This window comes from Papaver somniferum, chromosome 4 (genome assembly GCF_003573695.1).
Source record: "Papaver somniferum cultivar HN1 chromosome 4, ASM357369v1, whole genome shotgun sequence".
Taxonomy (NCBI): Eukaryota; Viridiplantae; Streptophyta; class Magnoliopsida; order Ranunculales; family Papaveraceae; genus Papaver; species Papaver somniferum.
In genome coordinates, this window is record NC_039361.1 from 107,129,872 (window position 1) to 107,156,527 (window position 26,656).

The 26,656-nt window shown below is 42.6% G+C and overlaps 1 protein-coding gene across 3 annotated transcripts; it reads right to left on the reverse strand.

Moving 5' to 3' along the window:
* Positions 1 to 148: 148 nt before the first annotated feature.
* LOC113276276 (galactinol synthase 1-like) lies at positions 149 to 11,326 on the reverse strand. 3 transcript variants are annotated; one of them, XM_026525855.1, is made up of 6 exons: positions 11,063 to 11,326; positions 10,486 to 10,806; positions 10,251 to 10,385; positions 10,041 to 10,148; positions 2,367 to 2,403; positions 149 to 168 (listed from the first exon to the last, which is right to left on the reverse strand). In XM_026525855.1, the coding sequence occupies exons 1-6, from the start codon at positions 11,324 to 11,326 to the stop codon at positions 149 to 151; spliced, it is 885 nt and encodes a 294-aa protein (XP_026381640.1). The 3 variants fall into 3 exon arrangements, with proteins under 3 accessions (XP_026381640.1, XP_026381638.1, XP_026381639.1); XM_026525853.1 differs by having other exon boundaries at positions 2,367 to 2,400; positions 10,026 to 10,148; XM_026525854.1 differs by lacking the exon at positions 2,367 to 2,403 and adding an exon at positions 8,627 to 8,654 and having other exon boundaries at positions 149 to 171; positions 10,026 to 10,148.
* Positions 11,327 to 26,656: the final 15,330 nt, after the last annotated feature.

Below are 26,656 nucleotides of genomic sequence, written 5' to 3' on the forward strand. Positions count from 1 at the left end.
TCCCGAAATCCTTAGAAACCTCGTTCATAGATCAATAATTAAAACATGCATTGGATAAAATATTACACTTCGCTTATATCTTTTCTGATTTATCAGTCTAACATGTTCTTTCAGCTGCTGAGGGTGCAGGAACATTACAAACTGCAGGTTACGGCAAAGTAGCCATTACTGGTATAACTACCGAAAACCAGTAGTACACCCAAATAGTAAGTAAACAAGATCTAAGACATGAGATACCAATTTGATTAAAGAACTTTTATTGATTTATTTAATGAGAACTCTCGGTTACAAGTTTACACACAAAGGAAAACCCTAATCTTACTCTCTAAGCTAAGGTTCCTACTCTACCAAAAATTCCATCCTTCATTAGTTGCCCAAGGACCTCTATTTATAGGCATATCACCCTTAGTGCTGGAAAACTCATTTTTCTTCGTGGGAGCTTCGTGGTCTTGCTTTATCCTTCCCCCATCCCGTTTTCCATAAAGTTTTCCCCCTTCTTGCGCTGATACCCATGTAATCCTGTCGGGACAGCTATCCTATTCCTTGCTCAATAATTTACTGTCTTCGCCGAATGACTTCTAAGCCAAGCAATCTTGCTTCGCCTATATATATGCTTCGTGTGGTACCTTTCCAGACACTCCTGTAGCTTTCTCGTGACTGGGACTCTTCTCGCACTATTACCTCGTGCACATATCTTCGCCAATTAATTAATAATGACTTTTTGACTTGATTTGACAAGTCACTGACTGGGATCTTTGACCGAGATACATTCCTCTTTTTAAGGCCTTCTCGTGGTGACACATGGTGAGTCTATTTTGTGTACCTACATTTTGCCTTTTCTTATTTCGTTCGAATTTCGCGAGAACGGAATAAGAACCATCTAGAAATTCTTCAACCGCCACGTTCTCCACTCTCCGGTTTTTACTCTCCCATGTTTTTTTAGTAACCGGCTATTACCGATTATACTACTTCGAACGTGCCACCCAACCTATTCTTCCGGTCATTCCCTTTTTCTTTAAATATTTCCTCCCATCTTCTATTCGAGTTTTTCTTTTCTCTTCCCTTCTGCACAAACCCTTACAGTCCTCTTCTTTGCCTCAGCTTTCTTCGACCTCCTTACTATTCCTTCATATTTCTTTATTATCATGGATTCTCAGAAAGTATCACCCCATTCTTTGCTTATTTCTTACAAAGAATTTCAGGCATACTTCCAAAAGAAGGGTTTGTCTCTTCTCCCTGCTGTTGATTCCTCAGTGACCCCTTCTATTCACGCTAATCCGGACATGGAGTTGAACTCCCGGTGGGTTATTTCCGATGATTGGTCCTCAGACAAGATAATAGTTTCATTAGGTCAACCGAGGGCGGGGATTATTTTCCCTCTTTACAACCCTTCCAACCCATCTTTCTGAGATTCTGAGCAAGCTTCAATGTGGGGATTTCCAGCTTACTGGTAACATTCTTCGCATCTCTGGCGGGTTTGCTACTCGCTCTGGTGAGGGTGCTTCACAAATACCTTTCTCGGCGGGCGAATTTAATCCTCGCGACTACAATGCTGACTCCTTCGCAGCTATCTATTCTGCGAGATTCACTAGCATTAAGAGATACCAAGAGTGGGGTATAGAGCTTGTTTACAAGTCTTCTTCGTCGAAGAATGACCCTCCAGGTGTGGGTCCTCTCAAGCTTGAGCAGGATGATGACTGGGCAATGTTTCCTCTCGTGGTGAGAGATCATTTTATTTGGGAAATTGACGAGAATGGGGTTGCCAGAGAGGGTCCTCTTCCTCAGCACCGTCATCTTCTAAATTGTAATCCTTGGAAGCTGTACTGGTCTGTTCCTGACGAGTTATCCTCTCTCCCTTATCCCCTTGTCTTGTCTTTGGGCGTACAGGTTCTCAGATCTCTATCATTTCTTGTGCAGTGCGAGCTACCAGTTGTCTGTCTACTCAGAGCTCACAAGGAAGTGGGGCTTACTATTGGGTTTCCCAACCCTAAACATGTATCTAATCTACTTAACTCGTGACTCGCGTTTGCATGTTTTCCTTTTCTTACCTTTCTCTTTCGTAGAGTGCTATCGACTCCGTACAGCGTTCCCCCTCCGATTCAGCCAAGGAATCCAAGAAACGAGATCACCCTCTTCCTGAGGTATGTCGTCGAATTTCCTTCTTATATCTTGTAATATTATTTTCCATTGACCTCCTGGAATCCATCTACTTCGCAGGCTGATTTTCTTGCTGCTCTTTCTTCTGGTGAGCCCAAAAGGCGTCGCAGGGTTTTAGATCTTGAAGGCTTAGATGTTGTTAAGGTTACTGCGGTTACTTCCGTTCCTCCTTCTTCTTCTCATACTCCTTCCCCTCAGATTCCTGCAACCACTCCTGTGAGACCAATGATTCTCCTGTTCCTTCTCCTCGTGTCGAGAAACCTCCAACCAAGATTCCTGCTGGTGACAAAGGAAAGCGGACAGCTTCCTCGACGATGACCAACCCTCTTTTCAACCCCGAAAAGAAGTTTTTCCACGATATTTATCACAAAGCCAACGAGGAATAAGCTTTACAGTCTGTCCCACTTAAGTCTTTGGAGACTTTTAGTGATGATGAGTTTCTTTATCTGGATACCTCCGTCCTTTTGGATGCATCCATGGGCCTGTATCTTCAACAACATTCTTCCTTAATGATGTTGGTGAGCTTCTCACTCCATCCCTTTATGTATTATTTCGTATTTTCTTCGTGGTTGGATTCTTATTTCGTCTTCGTCGACTTTCAGGAGGTCAACCGTCATATGGCCAGTTTGATTGAAACTAAGTTGCTGCGAGAGAAGGTCGAATCGTTGGCGAATGAGCTCAAAGAAGAGAAGGAACATTCTAATAAACAAGAGAATAAGGTGGAGAAACTTTCGAGTAAGTTGTTTTTCTGATAAGTTCCTTTTCTGCCTTTCTTCTGCGGTCCTTTATTTTCTTTTTATGTGCTTCACCAAGTGCGGTGCATGAAACGTCATATGGACGCCTATGAAGCGTCTGCATCTCTTGGGGATATCCTTGCCGAGAACTTGAACCTCTTGACTCAAAATGATAGCTATATTTCTGAAAATCTGATCCTGAATGAGAAGATCAAAACTCTTTATCTCCAACTGTACAATTCATCTGATGATTCTGCTCGTAATGTGGAGTTAAACCTTCATCTTCACGAAGAGAATGAAAGCCTCAAGCTTGACCTAAAGCGTCTTATTAACTCCCTTACCACATCAAGGGGCCTTCATGCTTCGGTGATGTCATCTTACAACCGACTGGAGGAGGATTATAAACGGGTGGTAAAGAAGAAATACAAACTTATGGTCGATCTTCGCAAGTCTCGCAACAAAGCCGCTGGTGTGAACGAAGAAGTGGATTGTGTGAAGAGGAAACTGGAATTCCTACAAGCTCAACTAAATAAGCCTCACCGTTCTACCAGATCTTCCTCACGAGTTAAGTCCGCTACTCTTCACGAAGACAAAGGCGCTCTCGTTGTCCAATCCAGCCAAGTTATTTCAAAATATCCTCATGGTGAAGGTTGGTACAATGCCTATCACAAGCTATGCGTTCGATTGGAGGAGTCAGATCTTAAGATTTCCAAGCTGGACCATTTGTACAATGAAGTCCAAAAAACTTTGGATATTACCCTTCGTCAGGAGAAAGGTAGATTTAGGAGTAGCGAGAATTATCATTAACTAAGTCATATTTCATGTTCTTGACAATGCTCTATTTTTTTTTGCAGAGTCCGAGGGCCATTACATGAATCAGGTCATCCATCTTTCCCGCGAGAGAGATGAGTCTCGCAAAGAGGTTTCCAACCTTCAAGACGAAGTCAAGGAGCTCAATAATGATATTGAGGATATGAATAAAACCTCCAAAAAGGTGGCGAAGCTAGCTCGTAGGAATACCCAGGATTATTTAGTCCCCCTCTTCAACGGCTACTGTGATGAACGCGGTATTCCTTACCCTTCTATTCCTTTAGAGGTGTTTTCTGACGACGAAGAGCATCCTCCAGAGGAAGAAGATTACTTGGATGAGGAGGGTCAAGCTCATGTCGGTGCCTCTGGAGATGCTGGCACTGGTACTGATGGCGCTCCCCTTCAGTAATGGCTTTCATCTTGAATCCTGGTCGTTAAATTCTGGTTGTGCTCCAATTTCTAACTTTGGTTGTGTTGTACATTTTCTTTTCATCTGGGTGCTCCCAAGCTTGGGGGGAAAAATATTTACTCAATATTTTTGGTGATGCTTTTATTTATTATATAGTTTCCTTTGCGAAGTGGCACTCCTTCTCTGATGCATCTCTGTCAAGTATATACTTACCGCGGGAATACTCAAAAGAACAATAAATTTTAAAAGTATATACTTGCCTCTTGTTATTTTGAGTGTTTCCAAGGTTGCAACATCGGCTGTCATCTCGCTTATTTCCATAATATCCTTTTCTTTGTCTCTTGCTTCGCCTTTGGCTTATTTTCGTCGTCTTATGTTGCCTTTGTTTCGTTGTCTTGGTGTCATTTATCTGTGTGTTTACATGATACTATTTTTCATTTATTTGATTGTGCGTCTGGTTTTTTTACAAGGTCTTAGTATGCCTCCTAATTAAGGTCTTATTTTGCCTCATCCTTTATGAAGGATCTTAATTCGACGAAGTATCAGGCGCTTACTACTCTTTCAAGTAGTAATCCATCTACCTCGCCTTATCATTTTATTGGATCCCTATCTCGCGACGATATAATAGGCCTATCCATTCCCGTGAATGTTATCTCCATTACATCCTTGTCTTTTTTGGTCACTCATCTCCCTAATTCTGGAGGGTGTCATCCCTTTATATTCCTCCTGAATGCCCCTTCAAGGAAGTTACCCCTAACATGCATGTTGAGCTCTTCCCATCCGGTTATTACGACACCAGTTGTTTTCGTGACTTCTTATCCCTTTCGCCGATGTGGATATTGGTTACGAAGTCACACCCTAAGTGAGGTTTCTTTGGGATCGAATGCTTTGTAGCAAATACTTGCCATACGGTTATGGTCGGGAACGCTCCAGACGCCCCAGGCACCCGCATCTCAACCGAATACGTCGGCGCCTTGGTCTTACTCCACATCCCTTACCGAAGGCCATCGTAAAAAGGAACCATCAGCGGATAGGTCTTATCATTTCCCCTAAATTTCTGTCTGGGAGTTGTTCACCACATGCGTTAGGCTTTGCCTCTTACACTTTCGTGCGAACTAAGGTGCATGTCGTGGATTCCCATCCTTCCTAGGCGAAGGTTTTAAGTTTCCCTAGAAACCGTTTATTTCGTGGGTCTTATCTGCCTCATATTCTTGAGGTCTTATTGAAATCTCCTTATACTTTCTGATGAAGATCTTTTTCTTATTTCAAATATCATTGTTATTATTTCTTAAATGTTGGTACAACGCCAAATTAGTACATTTTTCTTTGCGATTATCTCTCAGAATCAATGCTCTCATTCGAGACGAATGTGCTCAGATTGATACCGCTTTAAGTCCTTCATCTTTACTTCATTCCTGATCTTGAATAGCGCCGAGAACAATGGGTGCTTTGTTAACAGGGCATAGATAAAGGACCGCACCAGGTATTCCTCTGATAGTCTCCCTAGTAGTCCTTTACAAATCGTGTCCCACTTTTCCACAATGCTTCACAAGCTCTCGTTTTCTCCTTGCTTTTATGAAAATAAAGCTGATATTTCGGGATTGCATGGTTCACTTCTCGCCCACTTGTTTGTCATTTCTTGCCTTCATCGTGCATCGGATTCCCTTCTCTCCCACCGGCTATTGCTAGTTGTTCTTCTTCTTTCCGCTATTCTTGCTTGTTCCAACAGATACTCTTTCTCCTTGGATTCTCTTCTGCTTGCTTCTATGGCTTTCCTCAAATTTTCCCTCTCGCTTCGTTATCCTCGCCCCTTTGTACCTCGCAGTGGGTCCTGATTATCTTCCTCCATTACACTTTTCCCAGGTGTCCTTTCTCCTTTTTCTACCCCATATTCTGCTTGCTTTCGTTTTAGGTGGATGTTCTTGATTAATAGCTTCTCGTTTTGTCTTTCAAGCCTGATCCTTTCTCTTACCAATTCCTCTTTCTTTTGCCGTTCTCGATATAGTCGCTCTTTTAATTGCTCCATTTCTTTTTCTTCATCACATACTTCTTTTCCCTTCTGAATAGGCTCACTTGGTTCTTGACTTTCATATGTTTCTTGTGCGAATGCCTTCTTCTATTTAGAAGTGCTCGTTTTGGCTCCTCTGCGCGGAGTTCGTTTCTCATTGACTATGGGAGCTTCCTCTTCGCTCCCTATGCTTTCCTTTGTTTTCTTTGTCTTTTCACTTTGCTTTACCTCCATTTGGATTTCGGATTCCAATTGTAAACACCATCATTTGTTCAGCTCTTTTGGCTTCACATGCCTCCTTCTTTCGTTCTATCCTTTTCTTTAGCTTTTCGTCATATTTGTTGACGTCTTTTTCAATACAATCTCGCGCATCCTTTATATCCCCTTTAATTTCGCCTATCCCGCTGGGCATTGGGAACCGTATGGCTTGATGATACGTCGACGCAATTCCTTTTATCCCGTGTATCCAGGGTATGCCAATAAGAGCATTATAGGGAGAATTTATGTCTAATACACAAACGATAACTTTTGTTTCCAACTCTCCTGCGAAGATCTTCACGGTCAACTCTCCTTTTGGTCCTGATGCAACGCCGTTGAACCCGTATATCTTATATGTAGAGGGCACAAGGTCGTAATCTTTGTAACCCATAGTTCTGAATGCATGATAAAATAATATGTCTACTGAGCTTCCAGTATCGACCAAGATTCTATCTATCGCCCATATTTTTTCCTTCCGCCCTTCATCACTTTCCCATCTTGAATATTTCCCGAAGTTCAAAGTTATGACCAGTGGTTCGGTGTGTGAAGCTCCTCCTTCGGGTGCATCCTTCGCCGAGAACGTTATTTCTCTTTTTTGGCATTCTTCTAACTGCTCCTTTTTTGCTACGCTGAATATTTCATTTCCTATGAAGTTCCTCTTGTATACTCTTTTGAGAATATTGTCATGGAAGTTTTGAATGCTCTTCGCTGAGTGTATTATTGAATTGCAATTTAGTTTGCTGGCTCCTCGATCTATTTCAATTCGGTACACAGGCTGGTTTTGTCGTGGCGGTAGTGGTAATGGTTGAACATATCCTTCCAGAAAATGAGCGAGCTTTCCTTGATTCAACAAACGAAGTATGATCTTTCGAATGTTTCTGCAGTCATTTATATGGTGCCCGTGGAACCGGTGGTACCTGCAAAATTCGTTTCTCCTCGCGCCTGGAGGAGGCTCTTTTCCCACGTTTGGTGGAGGTGGTATTTCTTCCGTCAGCACTATTGCTTCCCATATCTTCTCAACAGTGGGATTGAGCCGTGAGAGCTTTACATCCTCAAAGGATGGTGCGTTCGCTCTCCGTTCTCTGAATCTAGGCATCTGGTTATTCCTCTGCTGATATCCTGGATTATAAATTCGCGGTTCACAGCTCTTTCGCCTCGCTTCCTGGTATCTTTGTTGATCAATCCACTCTTGATCTCCACTTGACACAGCTACGAGCTTCGCCAGGATGGGGGTTGATGGCTCCCTCTTCTTGCGGCTTTTATCGTCTTCTACCGCATGTACCATCCTTGGGAACATCCTCGAATTTCCCTCCTTCATAGTAACGGGTGTTACTTCACCATCTTGCCTTTGCTTTTCTTCCAACGCTATATATTCCTCCTGATACTCCCTTATTCATTCATCGTCATAGAATTCCGGATTATGAATATTTGAGTGTAGAGTAAATCGGACGGGAACAAGGCATTCACAAAGGATAAGATAAAATTCCTCTCGTCCACCCTTCCTGCTAGATCGCTACACACCGTTCTCCATCTCGTCACTAATGGTCGCAAGCTCTCTCCTGGTCTTCGCCTTAAGTTGAACAAGGTTTCAATTCCTGGTCTCAACAGGATGTTGCTGATATACGTCGTTAAGAATATCCTTTGGAGATCCTTGAAAGATGAAATCGACCTTTCTGGTAATCCGTCAAACCATTCCAATGCTTCGCCGGTCAGGCTTGCCGGGAAGTACTTGCATAATACATCATTGTTTCTTCCCCATTGCATTAATGACAGATTATATTGTCTCAAGTGATGTACAACACTTTCCGTTCCGCTGAATATGCTTTAAACGTGGGTAACACACACTTTCCTGGAATATCCGCATATATTATATCATAGGTGAACGGAGACTTGCCCGCCTCTTCTATTGCTTCTGCCAATTGAGCTCTTCCTTCTTTCTTCGAGTTGCTGATCAAGGATCTCATCTCTCGCAACTCGTTCATGATATCCTGATTTGGGTTCCCTCCGTTTCCTTCGTTATGAACGTACCTCAGTAAGCTAAGTCTTCCTTCACCTCGACCGATTTCCCCTTGATGTCTCTCCATTCGTCAAGTCGGGCCTCTTCCTCTCGCCTCAATTCATCCGCCGTTCTCCTTTCTTACTCATATCTTTGTCTTTGATCTTCCCATCTTGTTGCCTCTAGCGTTCTTCTCAAATCTTGTTCTTTACCATCTTCCCGTTGTCGTCTTTTTCGCCATTCTCCTCCATCATATCCGCGAGTAAATCTTCCCCGCCGTGGCTCTTCATCTTCTGATATTATTTCGTTTTCTCCCGAGCCCACATTATTTTCCGTTAACTTTTCGTTGAGCTGGTCGTTTTGCATCATTAGCCTAGCGTTTTGTCTCGTCAGCCTAGCATGTTGGTCCTCCAAGTTCATGTCTCGTTCTTGCTCGAGACGAAGCGTCTCTCTCAACTTCTCCAACGTCATATGTTCTTCCTCAACGTTATCCTCTAACTCTTCATGAGTCATCTCCTCCTCTGCAGCAGTCCCCGTGTCGGAGGTGTGTACCGAACCTTCTCTGTAATTGTCCTCTCCGTCCGGATCATTCTGTCGCTGGTTTGCACCTTGTCTTTCCCCTGCAGCTGACGTTCCTTCCTTTTCCATTCTTCCTCTCCTCGCCTCTATACGTTTGCTTCTTCTTGTTGCTATCATATGCCTTGCTCGATCTGGTTCCCTGGACATCTAACAATCTTCAACTTCCACGATCTTCATTTGCTCTCCACGTGAAATTCCAAGATCTCTCCCTATTCTATGTCCCTAACCTTGTCTACGAATGTAAAAACTCAAGATATACAACCCTAACTTCAAACAACTCGTTAGATCTATAATCTCTACAATCTCTAAGAAAACTTCTTTCTTTTTCTAACTCTTAGATGAGGATAAATCCCCAATCTAAGTTCCATGTTTCTGGACGCCAAAATGTAACTACCGAAAACCAGTAGTACACCCAAATAGTAAGTAAACAAGATCTAAGACATGAGATACCAATTTGATTAAAGAACTTTTATTGATTTATTGAATGAGAACTCTCGATTACAAGTTTACACACAAAGGAAAACCCTAATCTTACTCTCTAAGATAAGGTTTCTACTCTACCAAAAATTCCATCCTTCATTCGTTGCCCAAGGACCTCTATTTATAGGCATATCACCCTTAGTGCTGGACAACTCATTTTTCTTCGTGGGAGCTTCGTGGTCTTGCTTTATCCTTCGCCGAGCCCGTTTTCCATAAAGGTTTTCCCCTTCTTTCGCTGATACCCATGTGATCCTGTCGGGACAACTATCCTATTTCTTGCTAATTTACTGTCTTCGTCGAATGACTTCTAAGCCAAGCAATCTTTCTTCTCCTATATATATGCTTCGTGTGGTACCTTTCCAGACACTCCTATAGCTTTCTCGTGACTTGGACTCTTCTCGCACTATTACCTCGTGCACGTATCTTCGCCAGTTAATTGATAATGACTTTCTGACTTGATTTGACAAGTCACTGACTGAGATCTTTGACCGAGATACATTCCTCTTTTTAAAGCCTTCTCGTGTTGACACGTGGTGAGTCTATTTTGTGTACCTACAACCGAAGAAGACTTTGAGAATGTATCTCCTCCGGAACCATGGCATCATTGGCCTTAAAATCAAGTGATTCATCGTTATAAATATCCCACCATTTTGCTACTAACATCTTAATGTCTTCCATGTTAGCTTCTTTCCCTGTGTATCTCCATGGTTTTGATCCCTACATTTGAATTTTCCAAATTGAATTTGGTTACGTAACATTTTGATTTTTTAACCTTAAAAAGATCATCAAAAAAAATTTTTTTGACACTATGGAACTTACAGAAGCACAGAAGTGCACCACTTTAACTTTGTCGAACTCAAAATTCTCTGGATGGTTCCACAACATGGTTAACATCAAGTTGTATGTGGGAGGGATAGGTTTATATATGTGGTTGAAGAACATATTTAAGAAATCCTATATCATGAAAATTAAAAAACAGAAGACAATCAAAATTCGAACCATGGAAAATAACTTAACATTTTTCATAGGGTATCTCAACACTATGAAAACTCACTTGCTCAGCGAAGGACGTTCGAGTATTGTCTGGGAGAGTCTGAAGAAGACTTTCACAAGTCAACCTGCTTGGCTCAAACACAAACATTCCTGCATTGAAATACAAAGGAGGAGGTGAACCCATTTCAGTAGGCCATATAACTTTCTCAGGGCACTGTTGGCAGTAGCCGATTGAATATTGAGGCGAATGACTCCGTGACTTTTCACAAAAACAACCCATCACAGCGTAGAAATATCCATCTGCCGCATCGAAAAGATGGTCTATATTCTCGACCACTAGTATATCGGCATCTGAATACATCATCTTGCTGTGCTCCTCAAACTGTACAAAGACAATAACCAGTTCAAAAAAATTAATTTAAATGACTGCTGTCACTTGATTATCCTTTTCAAGATAAATAAATATCCCTTAATTTATTGCCTACAAAGGGGGTATAAGCGGAGTGTAAGAATGGTTAGAATGTTCATAAAGATTACATGTGAAACTTTATATAAACCTTAGATCCCACTCCGAGCAAGTCTAGCGCATTACTTACTATACAGTGATGAATCATGAAAATGTGCATGAAACTACTTACATCCCGTATACGTAGTTTTGAGTAGTTGATCACGTAATATACCCTAGCAAACTGCGTCTGCTTTACTGGTGGATAAATTGGCTTGACTTCTCTAAGAATACATCCTTGAGATCTCAAGATTTCTCGGTGTTCCTCTGGCACATCAGGTAGCATGGCAACAACCAAAGGGTAAGCACTCTTAACTTTACGTAAACTCTTTGCTAGTCCAACTACACCCTTGACATAATCACCATTACCCGCTAAAAATGTTACATAAGCTTTCATTGAATATCCAGTATTAATTAAGTATCTGAGATTTACCAGTACAAGGAACAACATCGATCGACATCTGTGATGCCATTACTTAACGGATTTGAAGGTTACTAATCGATCGAGTGAATTAAGTATTCATTCAGATGAAAAGGAGAGAATTCACGGCAAAAGAAGTTGAAATTCCAAAAATCGTTGTTTTAAGGAGTATCTTAGTTATTCACCATGTACAACCATCCTAAAATGATTCTCTAATGGAATTTTTCTCTCAGGAAATTTATTGTTATTTATAAAATAGTCCGGTGGTCAAGGCACAACGTGCTTTATCAGAACTAATGTGCTTATGACCGTTGGATAAAGGTCAACGGGTAGATCTCCACGGTGATAAAACAATCCATCCGTCCATCCTCCATAGGTAGATGGAAAAATGATTACTCCTTCAGCTGGGTATTTGTGTCGTATAATATATTACACTATTTTTATCGTCAACATTACATAACAAAAGGTCTTCCTTCGATCGACCAATAGCGGCTAAACATGATTGAATGTAATTCACTGTGTGTTGGTACCCACTCCTTGATTAGATTATTATAGATTGAGAAACCGAATCACGACGGCATGTATATCTTTGCGCAAACACCAGAATCTTCTTGCGAAAGGAAAGTATACCAGTTGCGGATTCCACCAGTTGCCTATTTTTTATCCTGGTAATGAGGATCGGTCAAGTGGTGGATCCTATATAAAGAGAGAAGTGGCACCTATGATGACATGGTGCGGCAACTTTTACTCACGTAACTCACCGGAGGAGGTGGCTCCGTGGCAAGTTATAACTTATAACTGGATCTCATGGAACGACATTCACGTTTTGGGATCTCCGCGCCCTAGTGACAAGCACTTCTCCTTCTTAGATTGTTCTTTTGTTTTTTGTCTATGCAAAATGTAAATGAAATCACATATCTATACGATTGTAAGTGATTAGCATACTCTTAACCAATACAAGTCTACTTGTCCGATAACTAACAAGAAATTCAATATCTTAAATTGATTTAAACCAAAAACTCTTAAATTGATTTAAACCAAAAACAAGATCCCGAAATCATTAGGAGCCTAAGAATGCACAAAGTAATTCGAATCTGCAACATTCTTAGCTGCGGTTAACAATGTAACACCCACCGGTGAAATCTTTAGGCCATTTTATTCACCATGGTCATGAAACCCCTCACTATTATCAAATTCCTAATTCATGAGTTTGTTCTTGGTTATATTCATTAGGCCAGAAAGAGCAAGCAAATCTTTGAAAACAGCAATAACGAATTGTAAATCCTAAAAGAGACGACTTCTTACAGTTGGTGTTTACTAGAGAGGCACAAGAAATTTGAAGTAGAAGGTGAAGAGGATAGACTTATTGTGTCAATATGGGAGTGTGGGGGAGTCTTATATTCATGTTACTATGAGAATCAAATCGGGGGACAAAATAATTATTGCAAATCATCACTATATCTCTTTTGCAGTCAATTGTACTCAAAAGTATATGATGCAGTGAAAAGAACAATCGATGGATGATTACACATTGTCAATAAATTTCAGTCTTTCAGATTTATAAGTTTTGATTACAATTTACATGTAATCTTCACGTTTCAACTCTTAGTTGTGCAGCATAATGAGTGTATAAAAATTCCACAATTGTTGAGAAAGTAATGCATCTTTATCTGTTCTTATTATTTCCATATTCTCAACAAATCTAAACTCGGAGCCATAGATTATACATAGTCGTGGCATGGTTTAAATCACAATACCAATTCCAACAGGAAACACCAAACAATTCAAATAACACTGAAAGAAATAAACAAGCTGTTTGAACTAGCTCGCTGGTCAACAATAAATCATATCCCACTTATTCTTCTTAATAATAATAAAAAAAAAAGTTCCAATGCATCAAGCAATTCTAAAATCTCCAAACAAGAAATATTGCTATTAAAAGTTTTAAAATAAAAGTTTAAAACCAGCCAGCTAGTAGGTTCTTAACTGTCTTAAAGAACTTGTGATGTTGATGTTTCTGGACAGATGCACCTAATGTAGCTAGTAAGTTCTCAACTTTCTTGAAGAACTTGTAATCTTTCTTCTCGGAGTTGTCAACAAAAAGACTACCAATTTCTTGAAATATATCATGCACATCGGTAAAAAGACTATGCACATTGGTAATAAGACAGTGCATATCGGTAGAAAGACTATGCACATCGGTAAAAAGACTATGCACAGTAGTAAAAAGACTACCAATTGCTTCAAAAAAAACATATACATAATATAACAAAAGTAAGCCCAAGCTACAAATAAACCAACACCTACACACCAACTCAGTACTTCAAGATAGAAATCCCAATCCCACCTAGGAGGTCTCGCAGGATGCCACACAATAGCTGCACAACCACAATATCCGTAACCGCTATCTAACAAATTTCGACCACACTAACTTTCAATCACAAAAGGCCAAACTTGGAAAGTATAATTCGAGATATTAAAATGAAAGCATACTTTTGGGCGGAGTCAAACACTAGCATGTTGGATTTAACGGCTAACATGGTGATAGCTTTATGGGATTCGTATTTCCATCGACCGCTTTGATTTGGATACGAGACGTTTGATGTTAGGTTTGTTTGTTAAATTATTTTGGCTCTTTGTTTTTTGGTTCTCTTCTTTGGGTGATCGTTTCCAAACTCGATTTCCCTTTTTTGGATCGGTTGTATTTATTGGGTTGAGGTACCCCTAAGTACCTCTTTTTCAATGAATTTTTTCCTTTTGACCCATCAAAAAAACAAATTTCGACCACACTTATAGCAAAACTGGGTCCTGCATCTGTAAAACAAAAGTAAAACAATAACCAGTTAAGTTAGCCATGCATAAAAGCTTCAGACGTGCACATTGAATACAAGTTGAGCAAAATAGAACAAAAACCACCTGCACGTGATGACATAACAGCCACTTATACGCTCCACATAATGTTTGCAAGTTGGGCATCTGGTCCATGCGTTCTTCCTAGCAATTTGCATAAGCAGAAGATCATTTTTCTCTGTCATGATGATCGCGTCTCCATTACTCTGTCTACTACACGTATGACTCTCCCCCTCAATCAATGGGATCATATAAGAAAAAAAAAAGTTTCTTGCAATTTGGACACTTTGATTTCGTTGCACCAGAGCTATCACCACACTCATTTAAGACACATTGAAAGCAACGAGGACAGTAAGCTAAATTCTGAGCATACTTGGATAGAATTTCTGACTCGCAAAGCAAGGCAGACCATCTGACAAATACTTTCGGTGGAACAATGGACTGGCATGACAATATATCCAAGTTTACCTTACAATCAAAATCAGGGCATACGATATCCGATGAATTGTTGTCGACAACTTTCGCTTGAATATACTTGGATATACAGTCCGTACAGAATGGATGTTTGGATGAGCAATCTGCTGCTTTCTTCTCTTTGTTGTTGAACTTCTTATTTAGAGGAAGATTTGATTCCGCACAGATCTCACAATCGAATAAGAAGCTTTCTGGATCACATTGTTTTTCTTCCACATGCTCCACAGATCCAAAGTGTTGCAACCACATATCACGTTGTTTCTTCTCTTTGAAAACAAGTTTCTCTTTCTCTTCATCATCATCTTCTTCTTCAAATATGGTCCCAATTTGCTGTAAAGTTCCCATTGTACCTGTAGTGGCATAAAACCACACACTACATCCAATGAAGTAGAAGATGATTTAACACGAAGTAAAGGTACACAAGCAAACATAGACACAAGGATATACGTGGTTCGGTATGATTACCTAGTCCACGGGGTGAAAGGATGAATATTATTATTTCTTTTCTTTGATTACAAGTTGTTCTCTCCCTTTCAAATGATGAAGCTCAAAAACTTGAGTATGATGCCTTCTTTTTCTCTCTCTCAACCTCCCTCTCTCTCTCGACCAACCCTTGTATTTATAGGCCAAGGTCGACATACAACAGAATTACAATGTTGGTCACATTACATCAATTTTAGTTGTTCCCTATCTGATCTGCACTGCTCGCCCGACTTTATGGTTTGACCGATAGAGTCTTGGTTTTTGATAGTTCTTCACCCGAGGCCGAGTCTTGATCGTATGGTAAACACGACGTCGCCCTTCTTTCTTCTTGTTCCTTTGTTTGACCATCTTCCTTCGTCTGACCGAGTGCTTTCTGATCGTTTGCCCGACCTGTCAGGAGATAAAGGTCACGTCACATCCGACAACTGTTGGGCCATCACGTCCGACCCACGTGATACCTCGCTCTTTGCGCCGTTCGGTTCTATCCTGTGCTTCGCCACTCTTTTTTCTTTGGTGTATCATAGATTAGGATCTTTCCACCTAACCCTGTGGAATATCTACACCTACATTTATGCCCCTTCTTTCGCTCGTGTGCTTGGCACGAGGGAAAGAAAATCGTTCCACCTTCCCACGTCCTCGAGCATGCCGAGAATTCCGTCTTGCAGTCTCCCACTAATTCTCCCTTTATGACTTGTAACCGTTGCTGTCGGTCGAGGCGCTGCATCATATAAATATCTCCCTTTATGTCCTCTTTCCTTCGTTCGCCATTTTCAGAGAAACCAAGCGTTGTTCTTCCTTCTTCTTTTCCTTCCTTCTTTGCCGACACCATTAATTCCGGTGACCCTTTTATCTTCTCAGTCTTCATCTTCGTTGTTTCTGTTGGTGAGGTTTGCGACAGTCGTGGTTGGTTCTTCTTTTTACTTCTCTCTCCATCAAAGTTCATATCTCTCCGTTCGATTTCTGCTATGGCTACTTCTCTCTCCATCAAAGTTCATATCTCTCCGTCAATGATTGAAAAAAGGTGCGTGAGTGATACCTTCTCCGAGGGCGATGTTGTTTCTCTTGATTCCTTGTTTTTGCTTCTGAGTCCTTCCAATCACGATTATCGTGCTATAAATTCCCTTTTCCCTGATGATTCTCCTTCTTTTTCATGTAGGGATGATAAGAGGATCTCCAAAGACTTGTCTGATGATGAGTTCATTGAACAGTTGAAGGAAGAATTTGGTCTTCAAAACTATGAAGTGACCCTAGTCTCGGGCCAAACGGGTGTGTTGAAGAAGTCTGATGTTTATAGGTATGAGCAGTCATCCGAGGTAGTCATCGTTACTCGTGGGCAATTAGAACTTGGTCTTCGCTTTCCTTTATACAACCCTTCTATCCCTTTCTACTACGAGGTGTTGTCACAGCTTCGTCCGCTTCGGTCCTTGACCCAGTGGAATGGCAACACTTTCCGCCTGATGATTGAGTGGAGGGACCGAGGCGAGGGTCATGGATCTACGTCCGATTGATGGACCTATAAGCCTGAAGATGCTCCTAATTATACTTCTGCCAATTTCGTCGTGAACTATCGGAGTAGGACAACTACCAATGGAGACCTCGCTGGTTTTGCTGCTAGCCCTCATCGCCTGAAGTCTATGCCTGAGGGTGTTGAACGATTGATGCTAGATGCTGATCCCCTTGGTAAAGGATCCAACAAGCGTGATCGCCACACCAATGACCCATACTGGGACCGGGTTCCACTACTTGTTCGTGGCCAAATTTTGCATGGTAGCTTCCCTCCTCCTCAATTTCCTACGGAGCCTTATCCATTCCGGGTGATTAACGATGATAGGGTATGTTGCCTTATTTCCACTTCTTTGATTCCTGCTGTATCGTCTTGGGGTATTGATTGCTTTCTTGTCGTAGGTTAAGCCTCAGGGAGAGTCTATCAAATCGGCTTCTATTTCCAAGAAGAGGAGTGCTGGCACAAGGGTCGAGGAGGATCATGGGAAGGCAACAAACATATAGATTTTATTCTAAGTACATGTACTTGGCCCTGTTTTTTTCCTTCACGTGTTCTGACGCTGAACCTTCTACAGAAATTCCTTAGGCGCGAGGATGAAGATGTTGGAGTGTCCGATACTCATGGTAGTAAAAGTTTGGTTCCAAGCGTAATCCTCCTCGGGGAAAGGTGGCGGCAAAGGGCGTGGTGTTGAAAAGCTTGGACGTTGTGATCGATATCCCCGATCAAGATGATGTGGACGATATATTCGAGGACGATCAGCTGTTTGATGAGGATGCTGGTGGCCAGAAGGAAACGGGGGTTTATGTTGAGACTGCTGTTGTGACTCCTGTCGTGCAGTCTAGTGATCAGGGGCCGACCCAAACATCACTCAAAAAGTTTCCCCAGAAGGATGTTGGGTCTCCCTCGGGTGTTCAGACGTCCTTTACCATATCGGCCCCTATTTGTGATTCACTTGGCGCATTGCACTTTGAGGAGTTTGGCTCCTATACTGATGAGCATATGATTGCTGCCGTGCCTCTGTATCGTGATATCGCGCCGGTCTTTGATAATTTGGAAAGTGATTTGTTTGCACTTTTCCTTTGGATGTTATCGGGCCCCACTAATCTCGTCTTGGGATGGAATTTGTAGGCGTTTACTCGGTCGAGGTTGGAGGATGCTCTCCGTCGACAGGAGATTAGGAAGTTGGAGGCTGCTCTTCAGCAGGAGAAGGAACGATCTCGTGATCTAGAGACCAAACTCGCCGATGCGCAAAGTATATTGTTTTCAATAGTTGTGTTGATTGAGTTCTTCGTACCAATGTACTGAGTCAATTATTATTCTTCTAGCCGAAATATCTAGTATATATCTAGACGCTTCTTCGGAGTATAGGCTTATGAAGAGAAAGTGGGATATCGAGAAAGATCTTGTGGAGAATCTTCGACAACGAATTTCTAATAAGGATGGGAAGATAGACCGACAGGAGGCCGAGATACAGCAACTTCAAGAGGAATTGGACATATATCGCCTGTTTGAGTATTTCCCCGAAGAGATAGATAACTTACGGGCCCGCTTGGGCATCTTTCAAAGACTTGCTGGTGATAAAACGTTACTAGCCGATAATCTAGAGAGTCAAAATGGTTTCCTTAGGCTTCAAAATCGAGATCTTCATGAAGATCAACGACGAATTTTAAGGGAAAAAGTTGTGGCCGAGCAGTCCAACCGAGATCTTCTTGACAGGACCAAGGGTTTCGATAAGCTGTCCAGTGACCTAGAGTGGACCCAAGCCCAGTTATCGATTCTACAAGTGTCCTATAACCGTTAGAGGGCCGAGTGGAGTGATCACAAGAAATATTGCCCTTCGAATGAGTTCAATGAACAATACTATAATGAGTTAACCTTGAAGCTTTCTAAGGCCGAGGACGAGTTGGCCAAGTCTCTAGAGTACATGTTGGGGCGACCTTAAGACCTAGTTAGTTTGTTTTTTTTACTCCGTATTCTGCAATGTTCCGTGTTTAATATTCTTATAATGGTTTGTTGCAGCCGAGCAGAGTCGTGTCAAGGATCTGGAGTGAGATGTGCAAAATCTCGGGCAGGAGGTGGAGCAGTGGAAGAAGGCCGAAGGTGAGGTGAAGGTTAAGCTTCATGACGCCGAGGAGAGGTCCGAGCATCTTTCTCAGTAGATTGTGGACGAGAGAAATGATCATCAGAACGAGCTTGCTGAGGCGATCAAGGCCGGTGTGAACGGGTACATCGCGCAAAAGCGCCGCGAGGTTTCTAAGAGAAAGGGGGGAGCCGGTGTTGTTCCACCCAGGAGTTGATCATGTCTTTTATAGTGCTGCGCCACTAATTTTCCATTTGTCACGGGTTGTAATTCATTTGAACACTAGACCCATGCTTCTTTGAACAACTTCTTTGACTGGGGTGCTGCATCGCCAAGCTTGTTTTTCTTTTTTCTTTTCCTTGACAGTTTCCGCCTTTATAATTGTGTTGACGCTGTTTAATATTATGGTTGCTATCTTGTTGTTTGTGCTCCGTATCTGCATTTGATGTCACATGCATTAGTATTAGTGCCTTTTCTGTCGAACACACTCAACAAAGAGGGTCATTGGGCCTGATGCCATGTCCCAGCCGAGGTATCTCGTCGCTATATTTTAAATTCAATGGAAGGGTTTTAGTCGTCCTAGTTCTAGGCCCGATAATCCCGAGTTGTTATCGACCAACCAACTCGGGAAAGTGGTCACGGACACCTGCGATGGGGGTAACCTTTCAGATGTAAGTAGGTTACCTAGCTGAGAAGAAATCGTATCTTAACAACCTTTGGTATCTGGATTCCAACTACCAGTACCCTTAGGATACCTCGGCACTTGCACACTGCCACTGCCCCAAGTATCGAACATCCAGTCGACTGTAAGTCACTTCGGCACTTCCACACTGGCTTTGCCCCGAGTACTAATGACCATTCGAGTGTAAGTCACCTCGGCACTTCCTCACTGGATTTGCCCCGAGTACGAATGACCATTCGAGTGTAAGTCACCTCGGCACTTCCTCACTGGATTTGCCCCGAGTACGAATGAACAATCGAGTGTAAGTCACCTCAGCACTTCCTCACTGGCTTTGCCCCGAGTACGAATGACCATTGGTCGCTCATTTCATATTTCCTACCCCTCGCGGTTTTAAAGAAATGAATGACAAGTATGTTTACATGTTTCCCTCGAACCCCTCATGGGAAATAGAGTTTGAGATGTTGAGCATTCCACGGTTTTAACTCGAGTTTGCCGTCTGGTTTGAGTAATCGATAAGCTCCCTCGCCAGCTTTAGACACGATTTTGTATTGTCCTCCCCACTTTTCCGCTAGTTTACCGCCCTTTTTGTCACGTTCCCAATCGGCTAGATATTTCAACACTAACTGCCCCGGTTGAAACTCTCTTGGTCGATCTCGTTTGTAGTCTCCTTTGGTAATTCTCCATTTTTTGTAACTCCATCTCCCTTGTTTCCTCCAGGTCGTCGAGCTTGTCCAATATTAGATCTTTCGATATGTTTCGCCTCCAGGATTCAGTTCTTGTGGTGGGTATCATTGCTTCAGTTGGTAGTATCGCTTCGGTTCCATAGGTCAGCATGAAAGGTGATAGCCATGTTGCTTCCCTTCGAGTGGTTCGATAGGCCCATAAAACATTGTAGAGTTCTTCGCACCAATCACCGTATTCTCCATCTAATTTTTTCTTCATATTGTCGGCGATAGTTTTGTTTGTGATCTCGGTCTGCCCATGACTTTGAGGGTATATGGGGGTAGCTAATTTTTATGATGTTGTAGGTGTTAAATAGTAGGTCGATGTTTTCTCCCTGGAGATGTTTTTCATTATCCGAGACGATGGCCGTCGGTACTCCGAAACGACATATGATGTTCTCCCAAATGAACCTGAAGACGTCCTTGTCACGGATATGTCTCAGTGGTGCCGCCTCCACCCATTTAGTGAAGTAATCCGTCGCTACTATTAAGTATTTTCTATGCCCCAATCCCACATGTAATGGTCCCACGATATCGATACCCCACTTTGCAAAGGGCCAGAGGCTTACTACCGAGTTTAGAGTTACTGATGGTGCATGTATCTTCTTACCAAACCGCTAGCATTCTTCGCAAGATTGCGCCATTTGTTTTGCATCATCGTTCATATACAGCCAGAAGTATCCCATCGTCTTCGCTCTCGCTGTTGTAGTGTTGAAAGTGGTAGTAAAAGTTCATTTCTTGGACTTGTAAAGATTTAAAAATAAAAATATATAAAAAAAATATTAAAAATATGGGCAAGAGTACTGGGACTAATGATTCGGCCAATCTTCATAAAATAGGGCTCAATGAATTATTCTCGACAATAATCGCTCAAAACATAAGTTATATGGACTCTTATTTTGCCAAAGTAGATTCTCAAAAAATTTCTTGTAAATGTTAAGCATGGAACATCAAATCACCTAAGCTAAGCATGACCCATCTAATCAAATAACACCCAATTTAATCAAATCATATTTCAATTAATTTTTAATGCAAAAGTCTTAAAAAGAATTAATTACATTACCCATGTATGAAGCTCGGTCTCCTCCGTCGTCCCAGTGTTGGGTTTATCTCATCTTGATAAAAACACGCTCAAAATATTTATTTATTGCTCAAACGGTGTTTACAATGAAGAGAAAAGGAGAAAATGGTGTAAAACTGTAATCAGCGACCCACAGTAAGCGTCACAAATGAACGATAAAAGAGAAGTGCTATTGTCGTTGTGGTTCTAAGACCCACACCTACGACCCACGCCTGTGAGTCTTTCTCACTGTTGATACACCACTGCCCTTGCGAGTCCGTTCTTCATGTTCTTCATCTTCATCACGAACAGCAGCAGAGAGAATTCGTGATTCTTCCTCTGCAGCTTCCTCTCTTCTCCTCCCAACTCTCGACACCCTTTTCTATCACCTCAACAGCCTATTTATACTCGACAACAACCAAAATATTCTTGGTTTAATCCCACATATCTTTTCTTTATTATCACGGGAATAACCAAGATTTGTTTCCCTGTGAACTCTGATTATGCGTTAATAGAAGATATTTGGTATTTCTATCTTCTAGGATTCGATATATATCCTTCTAGGTACAATATCTTCCCTCTTTACTCGAGTATCTTCCACATATATTCTTTCCAGGATGCTTCGGTCTCTGTTTAGCTTTGATCTTCTCTAACGGATTGTTCAGCCCAAGTTTTTCGATCCAATTCATTGTACCAAGCCTGTTAGGCTATATTAGGCCCATCCCAATCATTTCCAGCGATTGAATCTCGCTCAAAGCCCACACAAGATCGAACCCTAAACTGCCAGTGAAGTGTGCATGGCATAAGATTTTCCCGCCATTTTTTGTTTTTTTGAATCTTGAAGAAAGGGTGTCCCCCTAACCACTGTTGGGTGTCCCTTTAGCAACTGGGGTGGAAACATCCTTTTTTTTTTGGGGGGGGGGAAGTAATTTTTATGGGTTCCTCCGGGACATTTCTGGGGTGCTTCCGGCATACTTTCGGGGTACTTCCGGTTCACTGTTTACAGAGGTCCAAATGCCACATTTTCAGTCACTTTCGCCGCAAAACCTTATTTTTCCAAAAACACCTACAAATAAATAAAATACCATAATAAGTACAAAAATGGGTACTAATAATATATACAATTGGGCTATATTAGACACATAAATGCGTCTATCACTCGCTGACAGACTTCGTCCCGAGCTGTGATTTCCGGCTGCTCCATAGTTTAGTTCATTCAAGATTGTCTGGCCTTCTTTCTTACTTAAGCATCTTAAGAGTGGTCCCAGGTATGATTTCCTGTATAGGATTCCGTCTCTTAGCTTGTAAGCGGCCGATTTTCTTTTCACTTTGTTGATCTCGGGTCGCCCCTTGGTTAACTCGCTTGTCTCCAAGTACGAATGAATCGGCTTTCTCCAATCTCCGTCCGGATATCTGTCGGCCGTGTTGATAGCCACGTCGACGTGAACCTCGGGTGTCTCTGGTATAGATTGGGCGAGGAGTCTCATGACACGAATACCCTCCACACTTGGGTCTGTGAGCTGGGATGCAATATATGCCAATGCGTCCGAGTGTCGATTATCTTTTCTACATATGTGGCGAAATTTGATGCTGGGGATCTGGTCGATATAGAATTGGGCGAGCTCCCAGTACTTCTGCAAAATCGGGTCGTGGATGGCGTATTTTCCTGTGATTTTTCGGATCACCAACTGCGAATCGCTAGTTAGTCTTACATCTTGTAGGCCCATCTGGATGATTAATCTTAGGGCGTGAATTGCATCTTTGTACTCGGTGACGTTGTGCCTTAAATTCCAATCTAAACGAATGGATTTTTCGTCCCTTTGGTGTGGTAAAGACTATCCCAAGTCCCGATCCATCTTTGTTCGACGCTCCATCGACGAACACTTCCCAACGTGATGGGCTATTTGCATCGAGTAAGTCGGTCGGGTCTTCTCGATCTTCTTCCATTCCGGGTATGTCCTCGACCTCATCTTCGTCGCTTAGTGGAAAATATGCTACTACTTGTGCCTTCACTGCTGTCCTCATTTCGTAGAAAACGTTGAATTTTTTGATTTGTGCCCCCCATTTGGAAATCCTTCCTGATCGGACGACATTTTCTAGTACCGCCTCAATAGGCGATTTTGTGAACACGCGGATCCGATGGGCTTGGAAATACGTTCTTAACTTCAGAGTGGCGAAAGCTAGTGCTAAAATCATCTGTTCCATCCTTGTATAATTTTTCTCGGCGGAACTTAATGTTTTGTTGATGAAGTAAACAGGCTTTTCTTCGCTCCCTTCAATTCGGACCAAGAGTGAACTGAGAGCATATGAGGTTGCTCCGAAGTATAACGTGAGGACCTCTGATGGCTCGGGTCTTTGTAATACGGGTAGGCTAGCGAGATGTAGTTTAATATTCTGAAACGCCTCCTCACAAGCGTCCTCCATTTAAATTTCTCCCCCTTTTTGAGAGTGCTAAACAAGTTCTTGCATTTTTCCAACGACCGAGATATAAATCGCTCCAACGCTATTATACTTCCATTAAGCTTTTGTACGTCTTTTATTGTAGCCGGTGACGACATCTCGAGTATATCTCTAACTTTCTCGAGATCTGCCTCTATCCCCTTTGGAGTGATGATATATCCCCAAAATTTTCCTAATGTGACCCAAAAATCGCATTTAGTCGGATTAACTTCCATTTTATATTCTCTCATCGTCCGGAAAACTTCTTGAAGGTACCGAATGTGATTCTTGGCTAGGCGACTTTTTACTAGCATATCATCTACATAGACCTCGATGGTGTGGTGGATCTGGTCTTCGAACATGTCGCCCATAAACCTTTGATATGTGGCACCCGCATTCTTCAGACCAAACGGCATCTTGGTGTAGCAGTATAGGCCCCTCGCGCGTGAAGAAGGAGGTGTGTTCTTGATCCTCGGGGGCCAACGGGATCTGGTTATACCCCGCGTATCCGTCCATCAATGTTAGTGCCTCGTCTCCTACTATAGATTCCACCATTTGATCGATGCTAGGGAGAAGGAAACTGTCCTTTGGAAAGGCTTTGTTCGGGTTGCTGAAGTCAATGCAGATTCTGACTCCTCCGTTTTTCTTTGGTACCACGACCATGTTGGATATCCACTGTGGGTAGTGCGATTTCCTGATTATTCCCGATTCTTGTAACTTCTTTAACTCCTTCTCGACGGTTGTGTGTAATTCTGGTGCGACTCTCCTCATCTTTTCTTGGACTGGTTTGAAGCTTGAGTCGATCTTTAGATGGTGACAACATACCTCCGGATCTATGCCCTCCATATCGTGCACGTTCCATGCGAACGCGTCCATGTTTTCCTTTAGCACCGCCACGAGCTGGTTTACTTGTTCGTCCGATAGTAAGGACCCGATCCTTACTATCCTTGGTTCTTCTACAGTTCCTAAATTAATCTCCCGAGTAGGATCCACGGCCGAGAGGTTTGGTTTTGATTCCTTCATCGGCGCCGTCTCCTTTAATTTCTATGAAGGATCGTTTCCTTGTGTTTCGTATGTCATGACCGCTTGCGAAATAATTCTTTCCATTTCCTATGCGTCTTTGGTTTCTTTAGCCTTGTTCTTCTCTCACCTTTGTCGTGCTCGCCGCTCCTCATTTATCTGGGAATCGACATGCATGCACTTTCGGTCTGCCTGTGAATCTCCTACGACCTCAACTATCCCCTTGTACGTTAGGAATCGTAGCCTCTGATGATAAGCCGATGCCACTCCTTTGATTCCCGCGATCCACGGTCTCTCGATAATAGCTTCATAAGGCGAGGCGACATCGACCACACAGAATGTAGTTAATGTATCTACGTAACCACCTCCGTCCGATACCCTTAGGGTTACTTCTCCCTTTTGGGATGGTCACGGTCCCATTAAAACCGTAGATACGATATGTCGATGGGACGAGTATATCATCTGACAACTCCATCCTCTTGAACGGGTCGTAGAAGAGTACTTCGACTGAGCTCCCACTATCCACCAGTATCCTTCTTACCCCCCATTCCTCAATCAGCAAGGTGATAACCAAGGGATCACTGTGAGCTTGGTCGTTCATCGGGACATCCTGAGCCGAGAAAAAGACGGGTCGCAACATCCAGGGTTCCATCGGCAAAGCTTTTTATACACTTAAAATTTCCTTCCCATTATGATCCCTCTTGTGGATTCTGAACATCGTCCGATGTCGACTCGGGCGCCGCACTAGCCTCTTTCTCTTCCCTATCCCTTTATTTTTCCTGAATTTCTTCTAGGGAGATGAAATGTTCTTGCATTTTCCTCATTTCCTTCAATGTTTGCGGATTTTCAGTGAACATGGCTGTCCAGATGGGATCCGACCTCCCTAGTGCATTTTCGAACCCAAATATCTGATGGTCGACTAGTACCTTCCCAATTTCTGTACACAAATTTTTCCATCGATCGGTCAATGATCTGAGAGGCTCTATAAACCGTCGGGCCAAGGTGAATAACCTATTGACCCTGGGCCGAGGTCTGTTGTTGTGCATGTACGTTTCAAGGAAGGCTTCGACTAGAGTCTCGTAACTGTCAACTATTCCTGGTGAGAGGTTATAGAACCATTTCCTTGCCTCTCCTTCCAGGCTTGCCGGGAAGAACTTACACATTACCACCTCATGGTTTTTTCATTGGATTAGGGACATAGTGTACATCTTCAAATGCTCAACTGCGTCTCCCATGCCGTCGAATCTGGATGGGAAGGTAGGGAGCATGCATTTAGGTGGGAAGGACCTTAGTTATATATCTTGGGTAAAAGGGGTCCTCTCGGCCTCGCTTATGACCTCGGCTAGCATATCTTCTTCGCCGGTTCCTGACAACTTCGTTATCTTTTCTTCTAACTCTCTTAGCTTGGCTTCGGTAGCATTGTAGGACCTTGTGTTCTTCTGCTGATTATTCCTCTCGTGTCTCTCGTCGTCTGTTGATGAATCCTCGGGTGGACCGTATCCTCTGATAGGTGGTGTCGGGGGTGGTCCTGATCGATCGGAATTGCTCGGTCCTACCGCTGGTGGTACTTGCCAAATTCGGCCTTGGTGACCTGATATACCTCGGCTAAAAGATCCTCTCGACCTCGACCTTAAGTTCCGTAGTTGATAGTTCTCGAACTCTAGATCTAGGTTCCCCTGTTGAAGATCTCTTAAAGCCGCCTTTTGCCTTCTTTGGCTTTCTAGAATTTTGAGTAGTGTTGGATCTGTTCTCTCATGGCTAGAGCGACCATTTGGATGGCCTAAATGGGCAGGGGGTGGCGCCGTCATCACAGGTGGTGGAGGTGGTACAGTGGGGGGTATCTGAGTCGATGTCGCCGGATCGACCCCGATAGTTGTTCTCGCCTGAGTCGTTATTGCTCTCGCCCGAGGGATTCTTGATACTCACCTTTTCGTCTGATGTTTCGTCTCTGGGCATGCAGGATTAACGCTTCTTCATCATCTTCTGTGTCTG